This window comes from Ranitomeya imitator, chromosome 8 (genome assembly GCF_032444005.1).
Source record: "Ranitomeya imitator isolate aRanImi1 chromosome 8, aRanImi1.pri, whole genome shotgun sequence".
Classification (NCBI taxonomy): domain Eukaryota; kingdom Metazoa; phylum Chordata; class Amphibia; order Anura; family Dendrobatidae; genus Ranitomeya; species Ranitomeya imitator.
In genome coordinates, this window is record NC_091289.1 from 164,741,554 (window position 1) to 164,765,420 (window position 23,867).

At 43.4% G+C, this 23,867-nt stretch overlaps 1 protein-coding gene across 1 annotated transcript in view; it reads left to right on the top strand.

Annotated features, from left to right (window-relative positions):
• The window catches only part of LOC138648215 (uncharacterized), a 100,364-nt gene that overhangs the window by 41,868 nt on the left and 34,629 nt on the right, over window positions 1–23,867 (top strand). The window contains exons 50-70 of the mRNA XM_069737737.1: window positions 85–151; window positions 917–1,142; window positions 1,387–1,416; window positions 1,609–1,641; window positions 2,935–2,964; window positions 3,454–3,505; window positions 3,666–3,732; window positions 4,498–4,723; window positions 4,968–4,997; window positions 5,190–5,222; window positions 12,068–12,097; window positions 12,583–12,634; window positions 12,795–12,861; window positions 13,627–13,852; window positions 14,097–14,126; window positions 14,319–14,351; window positions 21,620–21,649; window positions 22,135–22,186; window positions 22,347–22,413; window positions 23,180–23,405; window positions 23,650–23,679. Of these exons, the coding sequence (XP_069593838.1) occupies window positions 85–151; window positions 917–1,142; window positions 1,387–1,416; window positions 1,609–1,641; window positions 2,935–2,964; window positions 3,454–3,505; window positions 3,666–3,732; window positions 4,498–4,723; window positions 4,968–4,997; window positions 5,190–5,222; window positions 12,068–12,097; window positions 12,583–12,634; window positions 12,795–12,861; window positions 13,627–13,852; window positions 14,097–14,126; window positions 14,319–14,351; window positions 21,620–21,649; window positions 22,135–22,186; window positions 22,347–22,413; window positions 23,180–23,405; window positions 23,650–23,679 (1,637 nt within the window). The remainder of the gene's footprint in view (window positions 1–84; window positions 152–916; window positions 1,143–1,386; window positions 1,417–1,608; window positions 1,642–2,934; window positions 2,965–3,453; window positions 3,506–3,665; window positions 3,733–4,497; window positions 4,724–4,967; window positions 4,998–5,189; window positions 5,223–12,067; window positions 12,098–12,582; window positions 12,635–12,794; window positions 12,862–13,626; window positions 13,853–14,096; window positions 14,127–14,318; window positions 14,352–21,619; window positions 21,650–22,134; window positions 22,187–22,346; window positions 22,414–23,179; window positions 23,406–23,649; window positions 23,680–23,867) is intronic.

Genomic DNA, 23,867 nt, shown 5'->3' on the forward strand with positions numbered 1-23,867 from the left:
GCAGATTTTTAAGGTGAAACTATATATGTAACATATGCTGTTTGGACTAATAGATATTATTATGTCACAACTTTATTCTTTTAGCATTGTATGTCCTCCTGATTGCCTTGAACAGAAGGAAAAGGTTTGGGGAAAGACATCTTTTGCAGAGGTGAGATCTCATTTACTGATTTAAAATATTTTCTGAAATTATTACTATCTATTCTTATAGCGCCATTTATTCCATGGCGCTTTACATGTGAGGAGGGGTATACATAATAAAAACAAATTCAATAATCTTAAATAACACAAGTCACAACTGGTACGGGAGGAGAGAGGACCCTGCCCGCGAGAGCTCACAATCTAAAAGGGATGGGTGAGAATACAGTAGGCGAGGGTAGAGCTGGTCATGCAGCGGTTTGGTCTATCGGTGGTTACTGCAGGTTGCAGGCTTTTCGGAAGAGGTAGGTCTTCAGGTTCTTTTTGAAGGTTTCGATGGTAGGCGAGAGTTTGATATGTTGTGGTAGAGGGTTCCAGAGTAGGGGTGATGCGCGAGAGAAATCTTGTATACGATTGTGGGAAGAGGAGATGAGAGGGGAGTAAAGAAAGAGATCATGTGAGGATCGGAAGTTGCGTGCAGGTAAGTACCGTGAGACGAGGTCAAATATGTATGGGGGAGACAGGTTGTGGATGGCTTTGTATGTCATGGTTAGGGTTTTGTACTGGAGTCTCTGGGCAATGGGGAGCCAGTGAAGGAATTAATAGAGGGGAGAGGCCAGGGAATAGCGGGGGGACAGGTGGATTTGTCAGGCAGCAGAGTTTAGAATAGATTGAAGAGGTGCGAGAGTGTTTGAGGGGAGGCCACAGAGCAGGAGGTTGCAGTAGTCAATGATAAAATGATGAAATGATATCATATCTGCAAATTTTACATTTCTAGGAGTCTTCAGTATGTGCAGCTGGCATTCATGCTGGAAAAATTACCAACCAAGGAGGAAAATTGATTGCGCAGAAGAAGCCAGGACAGGAAAAGTATGAATCTTCCACAAGAAATGGAATAACAACAAAAAGTCATGGACCATCATCTGGGTCATTTGTTCTCATGTCCATAAGTGAATTCCAGAGGTCTCGCTATGCCCAAACTTCTATCCAGCTACCAAAGACAGGTAACTACAGTCACATCAGTCACATCTTTTTGCCTTGATGGCTAAAATAAAAAGTAATTCAAAAGACCGAAAAATTACTGGATTTACAGCAGCAGCATGCTAATGGTTTCCAGGAAATGGAAACTAATCAATAGTTATGATAACATTAAATGTAAATAATGTAAGTGTCACAAATGCTAAAAATATCACAATGATATGTTATTTAAAATTAACTGCTGAATATTTGTATCCTAAATGTAAACAGGATTTAAATGGGACATAAATTCACTAGAAGGTAATATTCATTATATTTCTTTGTAGTTTAAAAATGTGAAACAATTATTATATTATTTTGTTTAGAATTCTAACTTCTTAGCTGAATATTTTACTGATAACTGTAAAAATATATCAGTATTCCTGCTCATTTTGGAAAATAAAATCTATGTGATACAATTGATCTAAATTAATGTGTGCATTCTAATTCCAGAAGGATTCGAATGGGATGTAAACTCAGTAGAAGGTAAATTTTTATTTTTTTAACATATAGAACATATTATGTAAGCTGCTGGTAGCTGTAATATAGCGGCTAGCCTACATTTTACACCATAATCCCTTGTTTTTTCAAGCAGTTTGCAATTTTACTTAATAATAATAATAATAATCTTTATTTTTATATAGCGCTAACATATTCCGCAGCGCTTTACAGTTTGCACACATTATCATCACTGTCCCCGATTGGGCTCACAATCTAGAATTCCTATCAGTATGTCTATTTATGAATATGAGAAAAACTTTTTAATGGGAATAGGTCACTACATTTGACCTAACTAAACTATTGATAAAGGCATACAGGTTATAAACGGCTGAAAAAAGTCATCTCTGTATGCCTCGTATCAGGTGCCTTGTTGATAAATCATCTTTTATAGTTTTATGAAAATTACCTCTACTCATCGGTAAGATAATTTTGCCTCTAGAGCTTATTTTACATGAAGGGGAAGTTACCAGTGTGATGTGTAATGGCCGCTCTCTGCTCTCCTGATCTCACTGCAGAGCTGTGTGTGAGTATATGTAAAACATTTGCAGGTTCCTCTCAGCTTCAACTTCCATCTCACCGGCAGACAGGGCTGCAGTATTCCTCTAACACAAAGCTCAGTGACTTGCAAAAAATGTGTTTACAAGAAGACAAATTTCATTTCTTCTGTTAGTTACATGTATTACACTGGTAACTCCCCTTTTTATTTAAAAGAGTCTCTGGAGGCACAGTAATCTTCCAGGCATCATCCTCCCCATGGCCTGGAACAGCTCATTTACAGATGAGAAAAACGTGGATTTTTCTGAAATAAGTTATTAGTTCGCAAATAGCAAGGTATCATTTTAATCAGCTTTGTATAACGAGCATGCCCATATAGACGGATTAGGAGGGTTGATCTCACTGACAGATTCTCTTTAAGGCACATTTCAAATAGAAATGACAGGTGTCTCTGTTTAATTCATAAATAGTTTAATATTACACCTGGCCATAAACCTTGTTCATCTGACAAATATTTCTTTCAAACCACCCATACACATGCTCACTTGATTTAGCCAAGGTAATGAAGAGAGTAAGACACCTCCAAGCACTTCTGGCAGTGGTTTATTTAATAAATACCCACAAAATGGGTAATAGACAGTGATTATAAAGAGTCAACCTTTAGACCTGCCATTATCTTACTGTTAGCCAAAATCTACTCAGTTTACCAGCTATTTATTCAGCTGAAGTAATTAACTACATGTTATGTGCCGCATGACATTTTTTTTCCTTATCTCTTTACAGGTGTAAATTTGGATGCTTCCACACCACCAGGTATATCTGTTAAAGGAGATTTTTTTTTCGTATGCATTTTTCTTCAACATTTTGAAACCTACCGATTTTCTCATTGCCTTTTAAAAAGGATATATAAAAGTTTCCGGTCATCTGGTTTCCACATTTTGTCTTCTAATTCACAAGCAGTCTGTCATTTACTCAGCTAAACCTTAAATACCAACACAAACTATCTTTAAATTTTATGTACTAATAAGTGCTGAGCGGTTTGAAAGCTGAGTGTGTACAATCCTCCGCCCCTGTTGACACACTGCTAGCCCAGCCTCTCAGATTTTGATTGATATTTTATAAAGGAGGATTTTTTTCTCCTCCATGAGGCAACATTGGCTACAGTTATCATCAAAATGTAGACTATCCCATTATCGGCATTGTTCATTTACATAAAATGACAACCTTATACCTGTGCTGTGCTTCTATCCACTGTTCCTTCATTTTACACTTTCCTAGAACATGTTCTATCTTTTTTTGTAGTTGAAGGAAACTGCGATTACACAGGAATGCAACTTCCCGCTGAAATTAATGTGTAAGTTCTAGTTTAGTCCCATAGTTTTAGTTGATTTTCTTGCTAATTTACTAGTATGCGTGTATTTGATTAAGTTGCAGATTTTTAAGGTGAAACCATATATGTAACATATGCTGTTTGGACTAATAGATATTATTATGTCACAACTTTATTCTTTTAGCATTGTATGTCCTCCTGATTGCCTTGAACAGAAGGAAAAGGTTTGGGGAAAGACATCTTTTGCAGAGGTGAGATCTCATTTAATGATTTAAAATATTTTCTGAAATTATTATTATTTATTATTATAGCGCCATTTATTCCATGGCGCTTTACATGTGAGGAGGGGTATACATAATAAAAACAAATTCAATAATCTTAAATAACACAAGTCACAACTGTTATGGGAGGAGAGAGGACCCTGCCCGCGAGAGCTCACAATCTACAAGGGATGGGTGAGAATACAGTAGGCGAGGGTAGAGCTGGTCATGCAGCGGTTTGGTCTATCGGTGGTTACTGCAGGTTGTAGGCTTGTCGGAAGAGGTAGGTCTTCAGGTTCTTTTTGAAGGTTTCGATGGTAGGCGAGAGTTTGATATGTTGTGGTAGAGGGTTCCAGAGTAGGGGTGATGTGCGAGAGAAATCTTGTATACGATTGTGGGAAGAGGAGATAAGAGGGGAGTAGAGAAAGAGATCTTGTGAGGATCTGAGGTTGCGTGCAGGTAAGTACCGTGAGACGAGGTCAAATATGTATGGGGGAGACAGGTTGTGGATGGCTTTGTATGTCATGGTTAGGGTTTTGTACTGGAGTCTCTGGGCAATGGGGAGCCAGTGAAGGAATTAACAGAGGGGAGAGGCCAGGGAATAGCGGGGGGACAGGTGGATTTGTCAGGCAGCAGAGTTTAGAATAGATTGAAGAGGTGCGAGAGTGTTTGAGGGGAGGCCACAGAGTAGGAGGTTGCAGTAGTCAATGATAAAATGATGAAATGATATCATATCTGCAAAGTTTACATTTCTAGGAGTCTTCAGTATGTGCAGCTGGCATTTTTGCTGGAAAAATTACCAACCAAGGAGGAAAATTGATTGCGCAGAAGAAGCCAGGACAGGAAAAGTATGAATCTTCTACAAGAAATGGAATAACAACAAAAAGTCATGGACCATCATCTGGGTCATTTGTTCTCATGACCATAAGTGAATTCCAGAGGTCTCGCTATGCCCAAACTTCTATCCAGCTACCAAAGACAGGTAACTACAGTCACATCAGTCACATCTTTTTGCCTTGATGGCTAAAATAAAAAGTAATTCAAAAGACCGAAAAATTACTGGATTTACAGCAGCAGCATGCTAATGTTTTCCAGGAAAAGGAAACTAAACAATAGTTATGATAACATTAAATGTAAAAAATGTAAGTGTCACAAATGCTAAAAATATCACAATGATATGTTATTTAAAATTAACTGCTGAATATTTGTATCCTAAATGTAAACAGGATTTAAATGGGACATAAATTCACTAGAAGGTAATATTCATTATATTTCTTTGTACTTTAAAAATGTGAAACAATTATTCTATTATTTTGTTTAGAATTCTAACTTCTTAGCTGAATATTTTACTTATAACTGTAAAAATATATCGGTATTCCTGCTCATTTTGGAAAATAAAATCTATGTGATACAATTGATCTAAATTAATGTGTGCATTCTAATTCCAGAAGGATTCGAATGGGATGTAAACTCAGTAGAAGGTAATTTTTTATTTTTTTAACATATAGAACATATTATGTAAGCTGCTGGTAGCTGTAATATAGCGGCTAGCCTACATTTTACACCATAATCCCTTGTTTTTTTCAAGCAGTTTGCAATTTTACTTATTTATGAATATGAGAAAAACTTTTTAATGGGAATAGGTGTTGTGAATTCTGTGGTCACAAGTGGTATTGCAGTCTCTGGGCGTCCTCCCTCAGGTGTTTTGGTGAGCTCGTTGGCTGCCTTGCTATTTAGCTCCACCTGAGTCTGTCTTCCTTGCTCCTTGTCAATGTTCCAGTGTTGGATCTGAGCTACTGCATCTTTCCTTGGGCCTGCTGCTCTGCTAGATAAGTGCTTCTAGTTTGTTTTCTGTTTTTTCTGTCCAGCTTGTTATTATCTTTTGCTGGAAGCTCTGAGAAGCAAAGGGGTGCACCGCCGTGCTGTTAGTTCGGCACGGTGGGTCTTTTTTGCCCCTTTGCGTGGTTTTCGTTTTAGGGTTTTTTGTAGACTGCATAGTTCTCTTTGCTATCCTCGCTCTGTCTAGAATATCGGGCCTCACTTTGCTGAATCTATTTCATTCCTACGTTTGTCTTTTCATCTTGCTAACAGTCATTATATGTGGGGGCTGCCTATTCCTTTGGGGTATTTCTCTGAGGTAAGTCAGGCTTGTATTTCTATCTTCAGGCTAGTCAGCTCCTCAGGCAGTGCCGAGTTGCATAGGTAGTGATAGGCGCAATCCACTGCTGCTTCCAGTTGTGTGAGGACAGTTCAGGTACTGCAGTCTACAGAGATTCCACGTCTCAGAGCTCGTCCTATTGTTTTGGGTTTTTGCCAGATCTCTGTATGTGCGCTGATTACTGCACGCTGTGTTGCCTGATTGCCAGCCATAACAGTACAAGGAGCCAATTCAATGATTTCCAATAGAGGGAAAAAAGAAATCCTGACATCATTTTTTTTTCTTAGCTCTGTCTTCAGTCTTTTTTTTCCCCTAGACATTAGAGTGCTTCAGGACACAGCTGTGGACATGGATATTCAGGCTCTGTGCTCCTCAATGGATAATCTCGTTGTAAATGTACAAAAGATTCAAGATACTATTGATCAGAAATCGATGCTAGAACCAAGAATTCCGATTCCTGATTTGTTTTTTGGTGACAGAACTAAGTTCCTGAGCTTCAGAAATAATTGTAAGCTATTTTTGGCCTTGAAACCTCATTCTTCTGGTAATCCTATTCAACAGGTTTTGATTATTATTTCTTTTTTGCGCGGCGACCCACAGGACTGGGCGTTTTCTCTTGCACCAGGAGATTCTGCATTGAGTAATATTGATGCTTTTTTCCAGGCGCTGGGATTGCTTTACGATGAGCCTAATTCAGTGGATCAAGCTGAGAAAAATCTGCTGGCTTTATGCCAGGGTCAGGATGATGTAGAACTATATTGTCAGAAATTTAGAAAATGGTCAGTACTCACTCTGTGGAATGAATCTGCACTAGCGGCTTTGTTCAGAAAGGGTCTCTCTGAAGCTCTTAAGGATATAATGGTGGGATTTCCTATGCCTGCTGGTTTGAATGAGTCTATGTCCTTGGCCATTCAGATCGGTCGTCGCTTGCGCGAGCGTAAATCTGTGCACCATCTGGCGGTATTGTCTGAGAGTAAGCCTGAGCCTATGCAGTGCAACAGGACTATGACTAAAGTAGAACGGCACGAACACAGACGTCTGAACAGACTGTGTTTCTATTGTGGTGATTCTACTCATGCTATTTCTAATTGTCCTAAACGCACTAGGCGGTTCGATAGCTCTGCCGTTATTGGTACTGTACAGTCCAAATTCCTTTTGTCCATTACCTTAATGTGCTCTTTGTCATCATATTCTGTCATGGCGTTTGTGGATTCAGGCGCTGCCCTGAATCTGATGGATTTGGATTATGCTAAACGTTGTGGATTTTTCTTGGAGCCTTTGCGGTGTCCTATTCCGTTGAGAGGAATTGATGCTACACCTCTGGCCAAGAATAAGCCTCAGTACTGGGCCCAGCTGACCATGTGCATGGCTCCTGCACATCAGGAAGTTATTCGCTTTTTGGTACTGCATAATTTGCATGATGTGGTCGTGTTGGGGTTGCCATGGCTACAAACCCATAATCCAGTATTGGATTGGAACTCTATGTCGGTAACCAGCTGGGGTTGTCAGGGAGTACATGGTGATGTTCCATTTTTGTCTATTTCGTCATCCATTCCTTCTGACATCCCAGAGTTCTTGTCGGACTTTCAGGATGTATTTGAAGAGTCCAAGTCTGATGCCCTTCCTCCGCATAGGAATTGTGATTGTGCTATCGATTTGATTCCTGGTAGTAAATTCCCTAAGGGTCGTTTATTTAATTTGTCCGTACCTGAACACACCGCTATGCGCAGTTATGTGAAGGAGTCCCTGGAGAAGGGACATATTCGCCCATCGTCGTCACCATTGGGAGCAGGGTTCTTTTTTGTAGCCAAGAAGGATGGTTCGCTAAGACCGTGTATTGATTACCGCCTTCTTAATAAGATCACTGTTAAGTTTCAGTATCCCTTGCCATTGATTTCTGACTTGTTTGCTCGGATTAAGGGGGCTAGTTGGTTTACTAAGATTGATCTTCGTGGTGCGTATAATCTGGTGAGAATCAGGCAGGGAGATGAATGGAAAACGGCATTTAATACGCCCGAGGGTCATTTTGAGTATCTGGTGATGCCGTTCGGACTTGCCAATGCTCCATCTGTTTTTCAGTCTTTTATGCATGACATTTTTCGTGAGTATCTGGATAAATTCTTGATTGTTTACTTGGATGACATTTTGATCTTCTCAGATGATTGGGAGTCTCATGTAAAGCAAGTCAGAATGGTTTTCCAGGTACTGCGTGCTAATTCCTTGTTTGTGAAGGGATCAAAGTGTCTCCTCGGTGTGCAGAAAGTTTCATTTTTGGGGTTCATCTTTTCCCCTTCTACTATCGAGATGGATCCGGTTAAGGTTCAGGCCATCCAGGATTGGACTCAGCCGACATCTCTAAAAAGTTTGCAGAAATTCCTGGGCTTTGCTAATTTTTATCGTCGCTTCATCTGTAATTTTTCTAGCATTGCCAGACCATTGACCGATTTGACCAAGAAGGGTGCTGATTTGGTTAATTGGTCTTCTGCTGCCGTGGAAGCTTTTCAGGAGTTGAAGCGTCGTTTTTGCTGTGCCCCTGTGTTGTGTCAGCCAGATGTTTCTCTTCCGTTCCAGGTCGAGGTTGATGCTTCTGAGATTGGTGCAGGGGCGGTTTTGTCACAGAGAGGTTCTGGTTGCTCAGTGTTCAAACCATGTGCTTTCTTTTCCAGGAAATTTTCTGCTGCTGAGCGTAATTATGATGTGGGCAACCGAGAGTTGCTGGCCATGAAGTGGGCATTCGAGGAGTGGCGTCATTGGCTTGAGGGTGCTAAGCATCGCGTGGTGGTTTTGACTGATCATAAGAACCTTACTTATCTTGAGTCTGCCAAGCGCTTGAATCCTAGACAGGCCCGTTGGTCGTTATTTTTTGCTCGTTTTGATTTTGTGATTTCATACCTTCCGGGCTCTAAAAATGTGAAGGCGGATGCTCTGTCTAGGAGTTTTGTGCCCGACTCTCCGGGGTTATCTGAGCCGGCGAGTATCCTCAAGGAAGGAGTCATTGTGTCTGCCATCTCCCCTGATTTGCGGAGAGTGTTGCAGAAATTTCAGGCTAATAAACCTGATCGTTGTCCGGCCGAGAAACTGTTCGTCCCTGATAGGTGGACTAGTAAAGTTATCTCTGAACTTCATTGTTCGGTGCTGGCCGGTCATCCAGGAATCTTTGGTACCAGGGAGTTGGTTGCTAGATCCTTTTGGTGGCCGTCTCTGTCGCGGGATGTGCGTGCTTTTGTGCAGTCCTGTGGAATTTGTGCTAGGGCTAAGCCCTGCTGTTCACGTGCCAGTGGGTTGCTTTTGCCCTTGCCGGTCCCGAAGAGGCCTTGGACACATATTTCGATGGATTTCATTTCTGACCTTCCCGTTTCTCAAAAGATGTCTGTCATTTGGGTGGTCTGTGATCGCTTTTCTAAAATGGTCCATCTGGTGCCCTTGGTTAAATTGCCTTCCTCCTCTGATTTGGTGCCTTTGTTCTTCCAGCATGTGGTTCGTTTACATGGCATTCCTGAGAATATTGTTTCTGACAGAGGTTCCCAGTTTGTCTCAAGGTTCTGGCGAGCCTTTTGTGGTAGGATGGGCATTGACCTATCTTTTTCCTCGGCCTTCCATCCTCAGACTAATGGCCAGACCGAACGAACCAATCAGACCTTGGAAACATATCTAAGATGTTTTGTTTCCGCTGACCAGGATGATTGGGTGTCATTTTTGCCGTTGGCTGAGTTCGCCCTTAATAATCGGGCCAGCTCGGCTACCTTGGTCTCTCCATTTTTCTGCAATTCTGGGTTCCATCCTCGTTTCTCTTCAGGACAGGTTGAGTCTTCGGACTGTCCTGGTGTGGATTATGTGGTGGACAGGTTGCAGCAGATCTGGACTCAGGTAGTGGACAATTTGACCTTGTCCCAGGAGAAGGCTCAGCTTTTCGCTAATCGCAGACGCCGTGTGGGACCCCGACTTCGTGTTGGGGATCTGGTTTGGTTATCTTCTCGTCATATACCTATGAAGGTTTCCTCTCCTAAATTTAAACCTCGTTTTATTGGTCCGTATAGGATTTCTGAGATTCTCAATCCGGTGTCTTTTCGTCTGACCCTCCCAGACTCCTTTTCCATACATAATGTATTCCATAGGTCGTTGTTGAGGAGATACGTGGCACCTATGGTTCCATCTGTGGAGCCTCCTGCCCCTGTTTTGGTGGAGGGGGAATTGGAGTATATTGTGGAGAAGATTTTGGATTCTCGTGTCTCTAGACGGAAACTCCAGTATCTGGTCAAATGGAAGGGTTATGCTCAGGAAGATAATTCCTGGGTTTTTGCCTCTGATGTCCATGCCCCAGATCTTGTTCGTGCCTTTCATGTGGCTCATCCTGGTCGGCCTGGGGGTTCTGGTGAGGGTTCGGTGACCCCTCCTCAAGGGGGGGGGTACTGTTGTGAATTCTGTGGTCACAAGTGGTATTGCAGTCTCTGGGCGTCCTCCCTCAGGTGTTTTGGTGAGCTCGTTGGCTGCCTTGCTATTTAGCTCCACCTGAGTCTGTCTTCCTTGCTCCTTGTCAATGTTCCAGTGTTGGATCTGAGCTACTGCATCTTTCCTTGGGCCTGCTGCTCTGCTAGATAAGTGCTTCTAGTTTGTTTTCTGTTTTTTCTGTCCAGCTTGTTATTATCTTTTGCTGGAAGCTCTGAGAAGCAAAGGGGTGCACCGCCGTGCTGTTAGTTCGGCACGGTGGGTCTTTTTTGCCCCTTTGCGTGGTTTTCGTTTTAGGGTTTTTTGTAGACTGCATAGTTCTCTTTGCTATCCTCGCTCTGTCTAGAATATCGGGCCTCACTTTGCTGAATCTATTTCATTCCTACGTTTGTCTTTTCATCTTGCTAACAGTCATTATATGTGGGGGCTGCCTATTCCTTTGGGGTATTTCTCTGAGGTAAGTCAGGCTTGTATTTCTATCTTCAGGCTAGTCAGCTCCTCAGGCAGTGCCGAGTTGCATAGGTAGTGATAGGCGCAATCCACTGCTGCTTCCAGTTGTGTGAGGACAGTTCAGGTACTGCAGTCTACAGAGATTCCACGTCTCAGAGCTCGTCCTATTGTTTTGGGTTTTTGCCAGATCTCTGTATGTGCGCTGATTACTGCACGCTGTGTTGCCTGATTGCCAGCCATAACAAATAGGTCACTACATTTGACCTAACTAAACTATTGATAAAGGCATACAGGTTATAAACGGCTGAAAAAAGTCATCTCTGTATGCCTCATATCAGATGCCTTGTTGATAAATCATTTTTTATAGTTTTATGAAAATTACCTCTACCAGGCTGTGGAGAGGATGTCATCTGTAAGATATTTCTGCCTCTAGAACTTATTTAACATGAAGGGGAAGTTACCAGTGTGATGTGTAATGGCCGCTCTCTGCTCTCCTGATCTCACTGCAGAGCTGTGTGTGAGTATATGTAAAACATTTGCAGGTTCCTTTCAGCTTCAACTTCCATCTCACCGGCAGACAGGGCTGCAGTATTCCTCTAACACAAAGCTCAGTGACTTGCAAAAAATGTGTTTATAAGAACAGAAATTTCATTTCTTCTGTTAGTTACATGTATTACACTGGTAACTCCCCTTTTTATTTAAAATAGTCTCTGGAGGCACAGTAATCTTCCAGGCATCATCCTCCCCATAGCCTGGAACAGCTCATTTAGAGACGAGAAAAACGTGGAATTTTCTGAAATAAGTTATTAGTTCGCAAATAGCAAGGTATCATTTTAATCAGTTTTGTATAACCAGCATGCCCATATAAACAGATTAGGAGGGTTGATCTTACTGACAGATTCTCTTTAAGGCACATTTCAAATAGAAATGACAGGTGTCTCTGTTTAATTCATAAATAGTTTAATATTACACCTGGCCATAAACCTTGTTCATCTGACAAATATTTCTTTCAAACCACCCATACACATGCTCACTTGATTTAGCCAAGGTAATGAAGAGAGTAAGACACCTCCAAGCACTTCTGGCAGTGGTTTATTTAATCAATACCCACAAAATGGGTAACAAACAGTGATTATAAAGAGTCAACCTTTAGACCTGCCATTATCTTACTGTTAGCCAAAATCTACTCAGTTTACCAGCTATTTATTCAGCTGAAGTAATTAACTACATGTTATGTCCTGCATGACATTTTTTTTCCTTATCTCTATACAGGTGTGAATTTGGATGCTTCCACACCACCAGGTATATCTGTCAAAGGAGATTTTTTTCGTATGCATTTTTCTTTAACATTTTGAAACCTACCGTTTTTCTCATTGCCTTTTAAAAAGGATATTTAAAAGTTTCCGGTCATCTGGTTTCCACATTTTCTCTTCTAATACACAAGCAGTGTCATTTACTCAGCTAAACCCTAAATACCAATACAAACTATCTTTAAATTGTATGTACTAATAAGTGCTGAGCGGTTTGAAAGCTGAGTGTGTACAATCCTCCGCATTTGTTGACACACTGCTAGCCCAGCCTCTCAGATTTTGATTGATATTTTGTAAAGGAGGATTTTTTTCTCCTCCATGAGGCAACATTGGCTACAGTTATCATCAAAGTGTAGACTATCCCATTATTGGCATTGTTCATTTACATAAAATGACAACCTTATACCTGTGCTGTGCTTCTATCCACTGTTCCTTCATTTTACACTTCCCTTGAACATGTTCTATCTTTTTTTGTAGTTGAAGGAAACTGCGATTACACAGGAATGCAACTTCCCGCTGAAATTAATGTGTAAGTTCTAGTTTAGTCCCATAGTTTTAGTTGATTTTCTTGCTAATATACTAGTATGCGTGTATTTGATTAAGTTGCAGATTTTTAAGGTGAAACTATATATGTAACATATGCTGTTTGGACTAATAGATATTATTATGTCACAACTTTATTCTTTTAGCATTGTATGTCCTCCTGATTGCCTTGAACTGAAGGAAAAGGTTTGGGGAAAGACATCTTTTGCAGAGGTGAGATCTCATTTACTGATTTAAAATATTTTCTGAAATTATTATTATTTATTATTATAGCGCCATTTATTCCATGGCGCTTTACATGTGAGGAGGGGTATACATAATAAAAACAAATTCAATAATCTTAAATAACACAAGTCACAACTGGTACGGGAGGAGAGAGGACCCTGCCCGCGAGAGCTCACAATCTACAAGGGATGGGTGAGAATACAGTAGGCGAGGGTAGAGCTGGTCATGCAGCGGTTTGGTCTATCGGTGGTTACTGCAGGTTGTAGGCTTTTCGGAAGAGGTAGGTCTTCAGGTTCTTTTTGAAGGTTTCGATGGTAGGCGAGAGTTTGATATGTTGTGGTAGAGGGTTCCAGAGTAGGGGTGATGCTCGAGAGAAATCTTGTATACGATTGTGGGAAGAGGAGATGAGAGGGGAGTAAAGAAAGAGATCATGTGAGGATCGGAAGTTGCGTGCAGGTAAGTACCGTGAGACGAGGTCAAATATGTATGGGGGAGACAGGTTGTGGATGGCTTTGTATGTCATGGTTAGGGTTTTGTACTGGAGTCTCTGGGCAATGGGGAGCCAGTGAAGGAATTAATAGAGGGGAGAGGCCAGGGAATAGCGGGGGGACAGGTGGATTTGTCAGGCAGCAGAGTTTAGAATAGATTGAAGAGGTGCGAGAGTGTTTGAGGGGAGGCCACAGAGTAGGAGGTTGCAGTAGTCAATGATAAAATGATGAAATGATATCATATCTGCAAATTTTACATTTCTAGGAGTCTTCAGTATGTGCAGCTGGCATTCATGCTGGAAAAATTACCAACCAAGGAGGAAAATTGATTGCGCAGAAGAAGCCAGGACAGGAAAAGTATGAATCTTCCACAAGAAATGGAATAACAACAAAAAGTCATGGACCATCATCTGGGTCATTTGTTCTCATGTCCATAAGTGAATTCCAGAGGTCTCGCTATGCCCAAACTTCTATCCAGCTACCAAAGACAGGTAACTACAGTCACATCAGTCACATCTTTTTGCCTTGATGGCTAAAATAAAAAGTAATTCAAAAGACCGAAAAATTACTGGATTTACAGCAGCAGCATGCTAATGGTTTCCAGGAAATGGAAACTAATCAATAGTTATGATAACATTAAATGTAAAAAATGTAAGTGTCACAAATGCTAAAAATATCACAATGATATGTTATTTAAAATTAACTGCTGAATATTTGTATCCTAAATGTAAACAGGATTTAAATGGGACATAAATTCACTAGAAGGTAATATTCATTATATTTCTTTGTAGTTTAAAAATGTGAAACAATTATTATATTATTTTGTTTAGAATTCTAACTTCTTAGCTGAATATTTTACTGATAACTGTAAAAATATATCAGTATTCCTGCTCATTTTGGAAAATAAAATCTATGTGATACAATTGATCTAAATTAATGTGTGCATTCTAATTCCAGAAGGATTCGAATGGGATGTAAACTCAGTAGAAGGTAATTTTTTATTTTTTAACATATAGAACATATTATGTAAGCTGCTGGTAGCTGTAATATAGCGGCTAGCCTACATTTTACACCATAATCCCTTGTTTTTTCAAGCAGTTTGCAATTTTACTTATTTATGAATATGAGAAAAACATTTTAATGGGAATAGGTCACTACATTTGACCTAACTAAACTATTGATAAAGGCATACAGGTTATAAACGGCTGAAAAAAGTCATCTCTGTATGCCTCGTATCAGGTGCCTTGTTGATAAATCATCTTTTATAGTTTTATGAAAATTACCTCTACTCATCGGTAAGATAATTCTGCCTCTAGAGCTTATTTTACATGAAGGGGAAGTTACCAGTGTGATGTGTAATGGCCGCTCTCTGCTCTCCTGATCTCACTGCAGAGCTGTGTGTGTTAGGAGTCGAGTTTCCTCTGCTGCACAGGGGGAATCTCGATCCGTCTCCGCTGCGGTCTCCCATTCTCCTCCAGCCGCAGTGGAGCCTGCTCAGCAGGGACATCGATCCCAGCGTCTCGCTCAGTCTGACTCTGTGAGAAGAGTTACTGCTGCTTCTCCAGCTTCTGCCTGTAAAGCCTATACTGGTCAGCAGCGAGTGGACTTCTCTGGGACTAAGTCCTTGTCTGCGCACACTGAGCATGCCCAGGGCAAGATCTCCCGTTGGAGATCGAGGGTCATGTGCTCAGACTCTGCAGCGCATTCTATTGGTCCTCTTGGCAGGTCTTGGAAGGGCAAAGTTTCTGTGGCCGCTTCCTGTCCTGCAACTATATAAACTGCGCATGACCGCACGGCCATGCGCTAGTGTACAATTTAATACGTGTGTTTGTTGTGAGTGCAAGTCGTTCTTTAAATACCCCTACCCTATTGTATGATTGTTCGCGTATGGAGTATGGCTGCTATCTAGCGCCCGACTTATCACTCAACGTGTCACTCACGTGTCAGCGTCTACTGCTGTGACCGCCAGTGCGGTGCCACGCACCAGTGTGCGCTTCCTGACCCACGTCTGGGTGCTTAGTGGTGCCTGCCAGCACGGCACAGTTCGCACTTCGGTGCCTTAATTATATCATTCCTTTCACACCCAGTAGCGGTGTAGTGCCAGCAAGGGTCTAATCGGACTACAATCCCTGTTGGGGTTTAGTTCGCTGACCACTTGCTCGCGCTCTATGTGCGGTACCGTGGTCCTGTGACGTAACAGGATCGCTTTCTTCACGCTGGGTGAGGTTTAACCCACGCGTGTATTCTTTTGAATACCGCCATATTGTCTGTCATTTCCTAGCAGCAGGTTTCACCTGCACGGTGGACCCCGGACTGCAAACGCATCTATATCATCTCTCTTGGTGCGTTCCGCCAGTCCTAACATTACACTAGCGCCAGGGCCTGGCTAGTGATGACAGACAAACAGCAATCTCTGCGGCATATCCAGCAGCTGGAGGGTAGGTTGGCGGCTCTCGAGAGCGCGACCTCAGCTGTGGATGTTACTGCAGTAGCTGTACAGGCTGCCAGCGTGGCTGCAGCTACTATGTCCATTGCCACCCCTGTTCCGACATTATCTCGCCTCCCGCTGCCAGAAAAATTTTCTGGTGATAGCAAGTTTTGTAGGGGATTTGTGAGTCAGTGCTCTATTCACCTCGAGCTCCTGGCTACACGTTTTCACACAGAGCGGGCTAAGGTGGGATTTATTCTGTCTCTATTGTCGGACAGGGCGTTGGAATGGGCTACGCCGCTGTGGGAGCGTGGCGATCATGTGGTGCAGAGTGCTCCGCTGTTTCTGAGCGCTCTGAAACAGGTCTTTTTAGGACCTCAAGTCACCCATGATACTGCGCTCCAATTGCTGGCATTAACTCAGGGTGAGTCCTTGGTCAGTCATTTTGCCGTCCAATTCCGCACCTTAGCTTCTGAGCTAGATTGGTCGGATAAAGCTCTTATCCCCATATTTTGGAGGGGCTTGGCTGACCACGTAAAGGACGCTCTGGCCACTAGGGAGATTCCTGCCACACTGGAGGAGTTAATAACTGTCTCCACTCGAATTGACCTTCGTTTTAACGAGCGGAGGTTAGAGCGAGCCCAGTGTAGGCAGAGGTTTCGGCTGGCTCCTACTTTCGCCAAACCTCTGGAATTTCCGGTCCTGGTTACTGAGTCACATGAGGCCAGGGAAGTGTCACAAGCAGGATCTAAGTCCCGGTCCGCTTGTGCACTCAGGGTCTGTCATGTTTGCCAGCAGTCAGGACATCTAGCCACCAGATGTCCTCAGCGGTCGAGGAAACGTCAGCGTCTAGTGGTAGTAGGTGGAGGTACACTAGACACGGCGACGTTTGCCTCTAAGTTGTCCTTTAAGGGGACAATTACTATTGGCTCATTCTCCCACTCGGTAGAGCTCTGCGTGGATTCTGGGGCGGAGGGCAATTTTATGTCTTCTGCCTTTGCCCAACGTCACGCAATACCCCTGGTTATGCTTGCTCAACCAGTAACGGTGCGAGTGGTGAATGGGTCGACATTGCCCTCCCAGATAACAGACCAGACCATCCCTTTTACTCTGTCCATGTCGCCATCTCATCAGGAGATAATTTCTCTGCTCGTCATTCCGGAGGGAATTGATGAGGTCCTGTTGGGAATACCTTGGCTATGGTACCACTCTCCTCATATCGAGTGGTCCTCAGGCAGAATTCTGGGTTGGGGTGAATCTTGTGGGGGTAGGTGTCAGAGGGAGTGCGTTCAGGTTGCTACTACTGAGGTACCCGCAGATCTATCCTCTCTCCCCAAGCAGTATTGGTCTTATGCAGACGTGTTCTCCAAAAAGGCGGCGGAGGTCCTTCCGCCTCATCGCCCCTATGACTGTCCTATTGATCTCTTGCCTGGTGCTGAGCCTCCCCGGGGTCGAGTTTATCCGCTATCTCTCCCGGAGACGGAGGCAATGTCACAGTACATCCGGGAAAATCTGGCAAGAGGATTCATTAGGAAGTCAGTGTCACCTGCTGGGGCAGGGTTCTTCTTCGTGCAGAAGAAGAATGGGGAATTGCGCCCATGCATAGACTACAGGGGTCTTAACGCCATCACCGTTAAGAATAAGTATCCTTTGCCCTTGATATCTGAGTTATTCGATAGACTTCGGGGAGCAAGGGTATTTACTAAATTAGATTTGCGGGGTGCTTACAACCTGATTCGCATCCGTGAGGGGGACGAATGGAAGACGGCCTTTAACACCAGGGATGGGCACTATGAATATCTGGTGATGCCCTTCGGGCTCTGTAATGCCCCAGCCGTTTTCCAAGACTTTGTGAACGATATCTTCCGGGATATGCTTTCCACCTCGGTCGTAGTCTATCTGGATGATATTCTTATCTACTCTCCAGATATTGACTCCCACCGGAGAGATGTTTGCAAAGTCTTCGACCTCCTACGGGCAAACTCCCTCTATGCCAAATTGGAGAAGTGTATGTTTGAGCAGGAGTCTTTACCTTTCCTGGGCTACATCATCTCGGCCCAGGGATTGGCTATGGATCCTGCCAAACTACAGGCAGTGATGGACTGGCAGGAACCCCATTCTCTGAAAGCGGTGCAGCGCTTTATGGGGTTCATAAATTACTATCGTCAGTTCATCCCCCACTTCTCAACCCTGGTAGCTCCCTTGGTATCCCTCACCAAGAAGGGAGCGAATCCTAAATCGTGGTCCGAAGAGGTCTCCAAGGCCTTCACTTCTATTAAGTCCCACTTTGCTAGCGCTCCCATCTTACGTCGTCCCGATGTGGATAAGCCATTCCTAATGGAGGTGGATGCCTCTTCCGTTGGTGCAGGAGCAGTCCTCTATCAAAAGGATGCTCAAGGTCGGAAGCATCCATGCTTCTTCTTCTCAAAAACCTTCTCACCAGCGGAGAGAAATTACTCCATCGGGGATAGGGAGTTGTGGGCAATGAAGTTGGCCTTTTCGGAATGGAGACATCTCTTGGAGGGTGCTCGGTTCCCATTCCAAGTCTTCACGGACCACAAGAATTTGGTCTATTTACAGACAGCCCAGCGGCTGAATTCTCGTCAGGCCAGATGGTCCTTGTTTTTCTCCCAGTTCCACTTCACCCTACATTATCTCGCCGGGGAGAAGAACATCCGTGCTGACGCTCTCTCTCGCTCCCTGGTGTCAACTGTGGAGGAGGAGGACGAGCCTCGGCTCATTGTCCCTTCAGAGAGTCTGAGAACCGTAGCTCCGGTTTTGCTTGAGTCTGTGCCTCCGGGCAAGACTTTTGTCCCCATCAATTTGCGTCCGGAGGTTCTCTCGTGGGCTCATTCGTCCAGAGTGGGTGGACACTTTGGGGCAAAGAGGACATCTGAGTTGTTGGCGAGAATGTATTGGTGGCCACATATGGTTCGTGACGTTGGAGACTACGTTCGGGCATGTGTCTCTTGTGCCAAAAATAAGTCTCTCCGTCAACGGCCAGCTGGGTTGTTATACCCTCTGCCGGTGGCAGACAGGCCCTGGGAGATGGTCGGGATGGACTTTGTGGTGGGTTTGCCCAAGTCACGTGGCTGTACTGTCATTTGGGTTATCACCGACCATTTTTCTAAAATGGTGCATTTGGTGCCGCTTTCCCGGCTACCTTCTGCACGGGCCTTGGCAGCATTGTTTGTTAAACACATCTTCCGTCTTCACGGTATGCCAGACAAAATTGTCAGTGACCGGGGTCCCCAGTTTGCGTCTCGGTTCTGGAGAGAGCTTTGTCGCCTTCTCAGTATCGAGTTGAATCTCTCTTCGGCATATCATCCCGAGACGAATGGGTTGGTGGAGAGAGCCAACCAGACCTTGGTCACATATCTGCGACATTTTGTCTCTGCTAAACAAGATGACTGGGCATCTTTGCTACCGTGGGCGGAGTTTGCTCTTAACAATGCTGTAGCTGACTCCACTGGACAGACCCCATTCCTCCTTAACTATGGTCAGCATCCGCGGGTACCTGTGCCCATGCCCGTGTCTTCCGCCGATTCCAGGGTGGCAGACTGGGCTGTGGAGGCACGGGACATTTGGGATCGCACTCAGGATGCCATTCGGGCTTCCAAGGAGAGAATGAGGTCCTCCGCCGATGTTCATCGGTGCCCCGCTCCGACCTTTGCTCCTGGCGACTTGGTGTGGCTCTCCGCCCGTAACATCAGGCTGCGAGTTGAGTCCACTAAGTTTGCGCCTCGCTACTTGGGTCCCTTCAAGGTTCTCGAACAGGTTAATCCTGTGGTCTACCGCCTGGCTCTTCCTCCACGCTTGGGTATCACCGACACCTTTCATGTGTCCCTCTTGAAACCCGTATACATGTCCCGGTTTTCCGAGTCATCTGCCGGGACATCGGGTTCGTCTACGGACGATTACGAGGTGAACGCTATTTTGGGGTGTAAGGTGGTACGCGGCAAAAAGTTCTATCTGGTGGATTGGAAGGGTTATGGTCCAGAGAACAGGTCATGGGAGCCTGCTGAAAACATTCGGGCCCCACAGCTCATTGCTGCCTTCGAACGTAGCGAGGCCCAACGAGGGGGGGGCCCTAGGGGGGGGGGGTAATGTTAGGAGTCGAGTTTCCTCTGCTGCACAGGGGGAATCTCGATCCGTCTCCGCTGCGGTCTCCCATTCTCCTCCAGCCGCAGTGGAGCCTGCTCAGCAGGGACGTCGATCCCAGCGTCTCGCTCAGTCTGACTCTGTGAGAAGAGTTACTGCTGCTTCTCCAGCTTCTGCCTGTAAAGCCTATACTGGTCAGCAGCGAGTGGACTTCTCTGGGACTAAGTCCTTGTCTGCGCACACTGAGCATGCCCAGGGCAAGATCTCCCGTTGGAGATCGAGGGTCATGTGCTCAGACTCTGCAGCGCATTCTATTGGTCCTCTTGGCAGGTCTTGGAAGGGCAAAGTTTCTGTGGCCGCTTCCTGTCCTGCAACTATATAAACTGCGCATGACCGCACGGCCATGCGCTAGTGTACAATTTAATACGTGTGTTTGTTGTGAGTGCAAGTCGTTCTTTAAATACCCCTACCCTATTGTATGATTGTTCGCGTATGGAGTATGGCTGCTATCTAGCGCCCGACTTATCACTCAACGTGTCACTCACGTGTCAGCGTCTACTGCTGTGACCGCCAGTGCGGTGCCACGCACCAGTGTGCGCTTCCTGACCCACGTCTGGGTGCTTAGTGGTGCCTGCCAGCACGGCACAGTTCGCACTTCGGTGCCTTAATTATATCATTCCTTTCACACCCAGTAGCGGTGTAGTGCCAGCAAGGGTCTAATCGGACTACAATCCCTGTTGGGGTTTAGTTCGCTGACCACTTGCTCGCGCTCTATGTGCGGTACCGCGGTCCTGTGACGTAACAGGATCGCTTTCTTCACGCTGGGTGAGGTTTAACCCACGCGTGTATTCTTTTGAATACCGCCATATTGTCTGTCATTTCCTAGCAGCAGGTTTCACCTGCACGGTGGACCCCGGACTGCGAACGCATCTATATCATCTCTCTTGGTGCGTTCCGCCAGTCCTAACAGTGTGTGAGTATATGTAAAACATTTGCAGGTTCCTCTCAGCTTCAACTTCCATCTCACTGGCAGACAGGGCTGCAAGTATTCCTCTAACACAAAGCTCAGTGACTTGCAAAAAATGTGTTTACAAGAAGACAAATTTCATTTCTTCTGATAGTTACATGTATTACACTGGTAACTCCCCTTTTTATTTAAAATAGTCTCTGGAGGCACAGTAATCTTCCAGGCATCATCCTCCCCATAGCCTGGAACAGCTCATTTACAGATGAGAAAAACGTGGATTTTTCTGAAATAAGTTATTAGTTCGCAAATAGCAAGGTATCATTTTAATCAGCTTTGTATAACGAGCATGCCCATATAGACGGATTAGGAGGGTTGATCTCACTGACAGATTCTCTTTAAGGCACATTTCAAATAGAAATGACAGGTGTCTCTGTTTAATTCATAAATAGTTTAATATTACACCTTGCCATAAACCTTGTTCATCTGGTAGATATTTCTTTCAAACCACCCATACACATGCTCACTTGATTTAGCCAAGGTAAAGAAGAGAGTAAGACACCTCCAAGCACTTCTGGCAGTGGTTTATTTAATAAATACCCACAAAATGGGTAATAGACAGTGATTATAAAGAGTCAACCTTTAGACCTGCCATTATCTTACTGTTAGCCAAAATCTACTCAGTTTACCAGCTATTTATTCAGCTGAAGTAATTAACTACATGTTATGTGCCGCATGACATTTTTTTTCCTTATCTCTTTACAGGTGTGAATTTGGATGCTTCCACACCACCAGGTATATCTGTTAAAGGAGATTTTTTTCGTAGGCATTTTTCTTCAACATTTTGAAACCTACCGATTTTCTCATTGCCTTTTAAAAAGGATATTTAAAAGTTTCCGGTCATCTGGTTTCCACATTTTCTCTTCTAATACACAAGCAGTGTCATTTACTCAGCTAAACCCTAAATACCCACACAAACTATCTTTAAATTTTATGTACTAATAAGTGCTGAGCGGTTTGAAAGCTGAGTGTGTACAATCCTCCGCCCCTGTTGACGCACTGCTAGCCCAGCCTCTCAGATTTTGATTGATATTTTATAAAGGAGGATTTTTTTCTCCTCCATGAGGCAACATTGGCTACAGTTATCATCAAAATGTAGACTATCCCATTATCGGCATTGTTCATTTACATAAAATGACAACCTTATACCTGTGCTGTGCTTCTATCCACTGTTCCTTCATTTTACACTTTCCTAGAACATGTTCTATCTTTTTTTGTAGTTGAAGGAAACTGCGATTACACAGGAATGCAACTTCCCGCTGAAATTAATGTGTAAGTTCTAGTTTAGTCCCATAGTTTTAGTTGATTTTCTTGCTAATTTACTAGTATGCGTGTATTTGATTAAGTTGCAGATTTTTAAGGTGAAACTATATATGTAACATATGCTGTTTGGACTAATAGATATTATTATGTCACAACTTTATTCTTTTAGCATTGTATGTCCTCCTGATTGCCTTGAACAGAAGGAAAAGGTTTGGGGAAAGACATCTTTTGCAGAGGTGAGATCTCATTTAATGATTTAAAATATTTTCTGAAATTATTATTATTTATTATTATAGCGCCATTTATTCCATGGCGCTTTACATGTGAGGAGGGGTATACATAATAAAAACAAATTCAATAATCTTAAATAACACAAGTCACAACTGGTACGGGAGGAGAGAGGACCCTGCCCGCGAGAGCTCACAATCTACAAGGGATGGGTGAGAATACAGTAGGCGAGGGTAGAGCTGGTCATGCAGCGGTTTGGTCTATCGGTGGTTACTGCAGGTTGTAGGCTTGTCGGAAGAGGTAGGTCTTCAGGTTCTTTTTGAAGGTTTCGATGGTAGGCGAGAGTTTGATATGTTGTGGTAGAGGGTTCCAGAGTAGGGGTGATGTGCGAGAGAAATCTTGTATACGATTGTGGGAAGAGGAGATAAGAGGGGAGTAAAGAAAGAGATCTTGTGAGGATCGGAGGTTGCGTGCAGGTAAGTACCGGGAGACGAGGTCAAAGATGTATGGGGGAGACAGGTTGTGGATGGCTTTGTATGTCATGGTTAGGGTTTTGTGCTGGAGTCTCTGGGCAATGGGGAGCCAGTGAAGGAATTAACAGAGGGGAGAGGCCAGGGAATAGCGGGGGGGACAGGTGGATTTGTCAGGCAGCAGAGTTTAGAATAGATTGAAGAGGTGCGAGAGTGTTTGAGGGGAGGCCACAGAGTAGGAGGTTGCAGTAGTCAATGATAAAATGATGAAATGATATCATATCTGCAAATTTTACATTTCCAGGAGTCTTCAGTATGTGCAGCTGGCATTCATGCTGGAAAAATTACCAACCAAGGAGGAAAATTGATTGCGCAGAAGAAGCCAGGACAGGAAAAGTATGAATCTTCTACAAGAAATGGAATAACAACAAAAAGTCATGGACCATCATCTGGGTCATTTGTTCTCATGACCATAAGTGAATTCCAGAGGTCTCGCTATGCCCAAACTTCTATCCAGCTACCAAAGACAGGTAACTACAGTCACATCAGTCACATCTTTTTGCCTTGATGGCTAAAATAAAAAGTAATTCAAAAGACCGAAAAATTACTGGATTTACAGCAGCAGCATGCTAATGGTTTCCAGGAAAAGGAAACTAATCAATAGTTATGATAACATTAAATGTAAAAAATGTAAGTGTCACAAATGCTAAAAATATCACAATGATATGTTATTTAAAATTAACTGCTGAATATTTGTATCCTAAATGTAAACAGGATTTAAATGGAACATAAATTCACTAGAAGGTAATATTCATTATATTTCTTTGTACTTTAAAAATGTGAAACAATTATTCTATTATTTTGTTTAGAATTCTAACTTCTTAGCTGAATATTTTACTGATAACTGTAAAAATATATCGGTATTCCTGCTCATTTTGGAAAATAAAATCTATGTGATACAATTGATCTAAATTAATGTGTGCATTCTAATT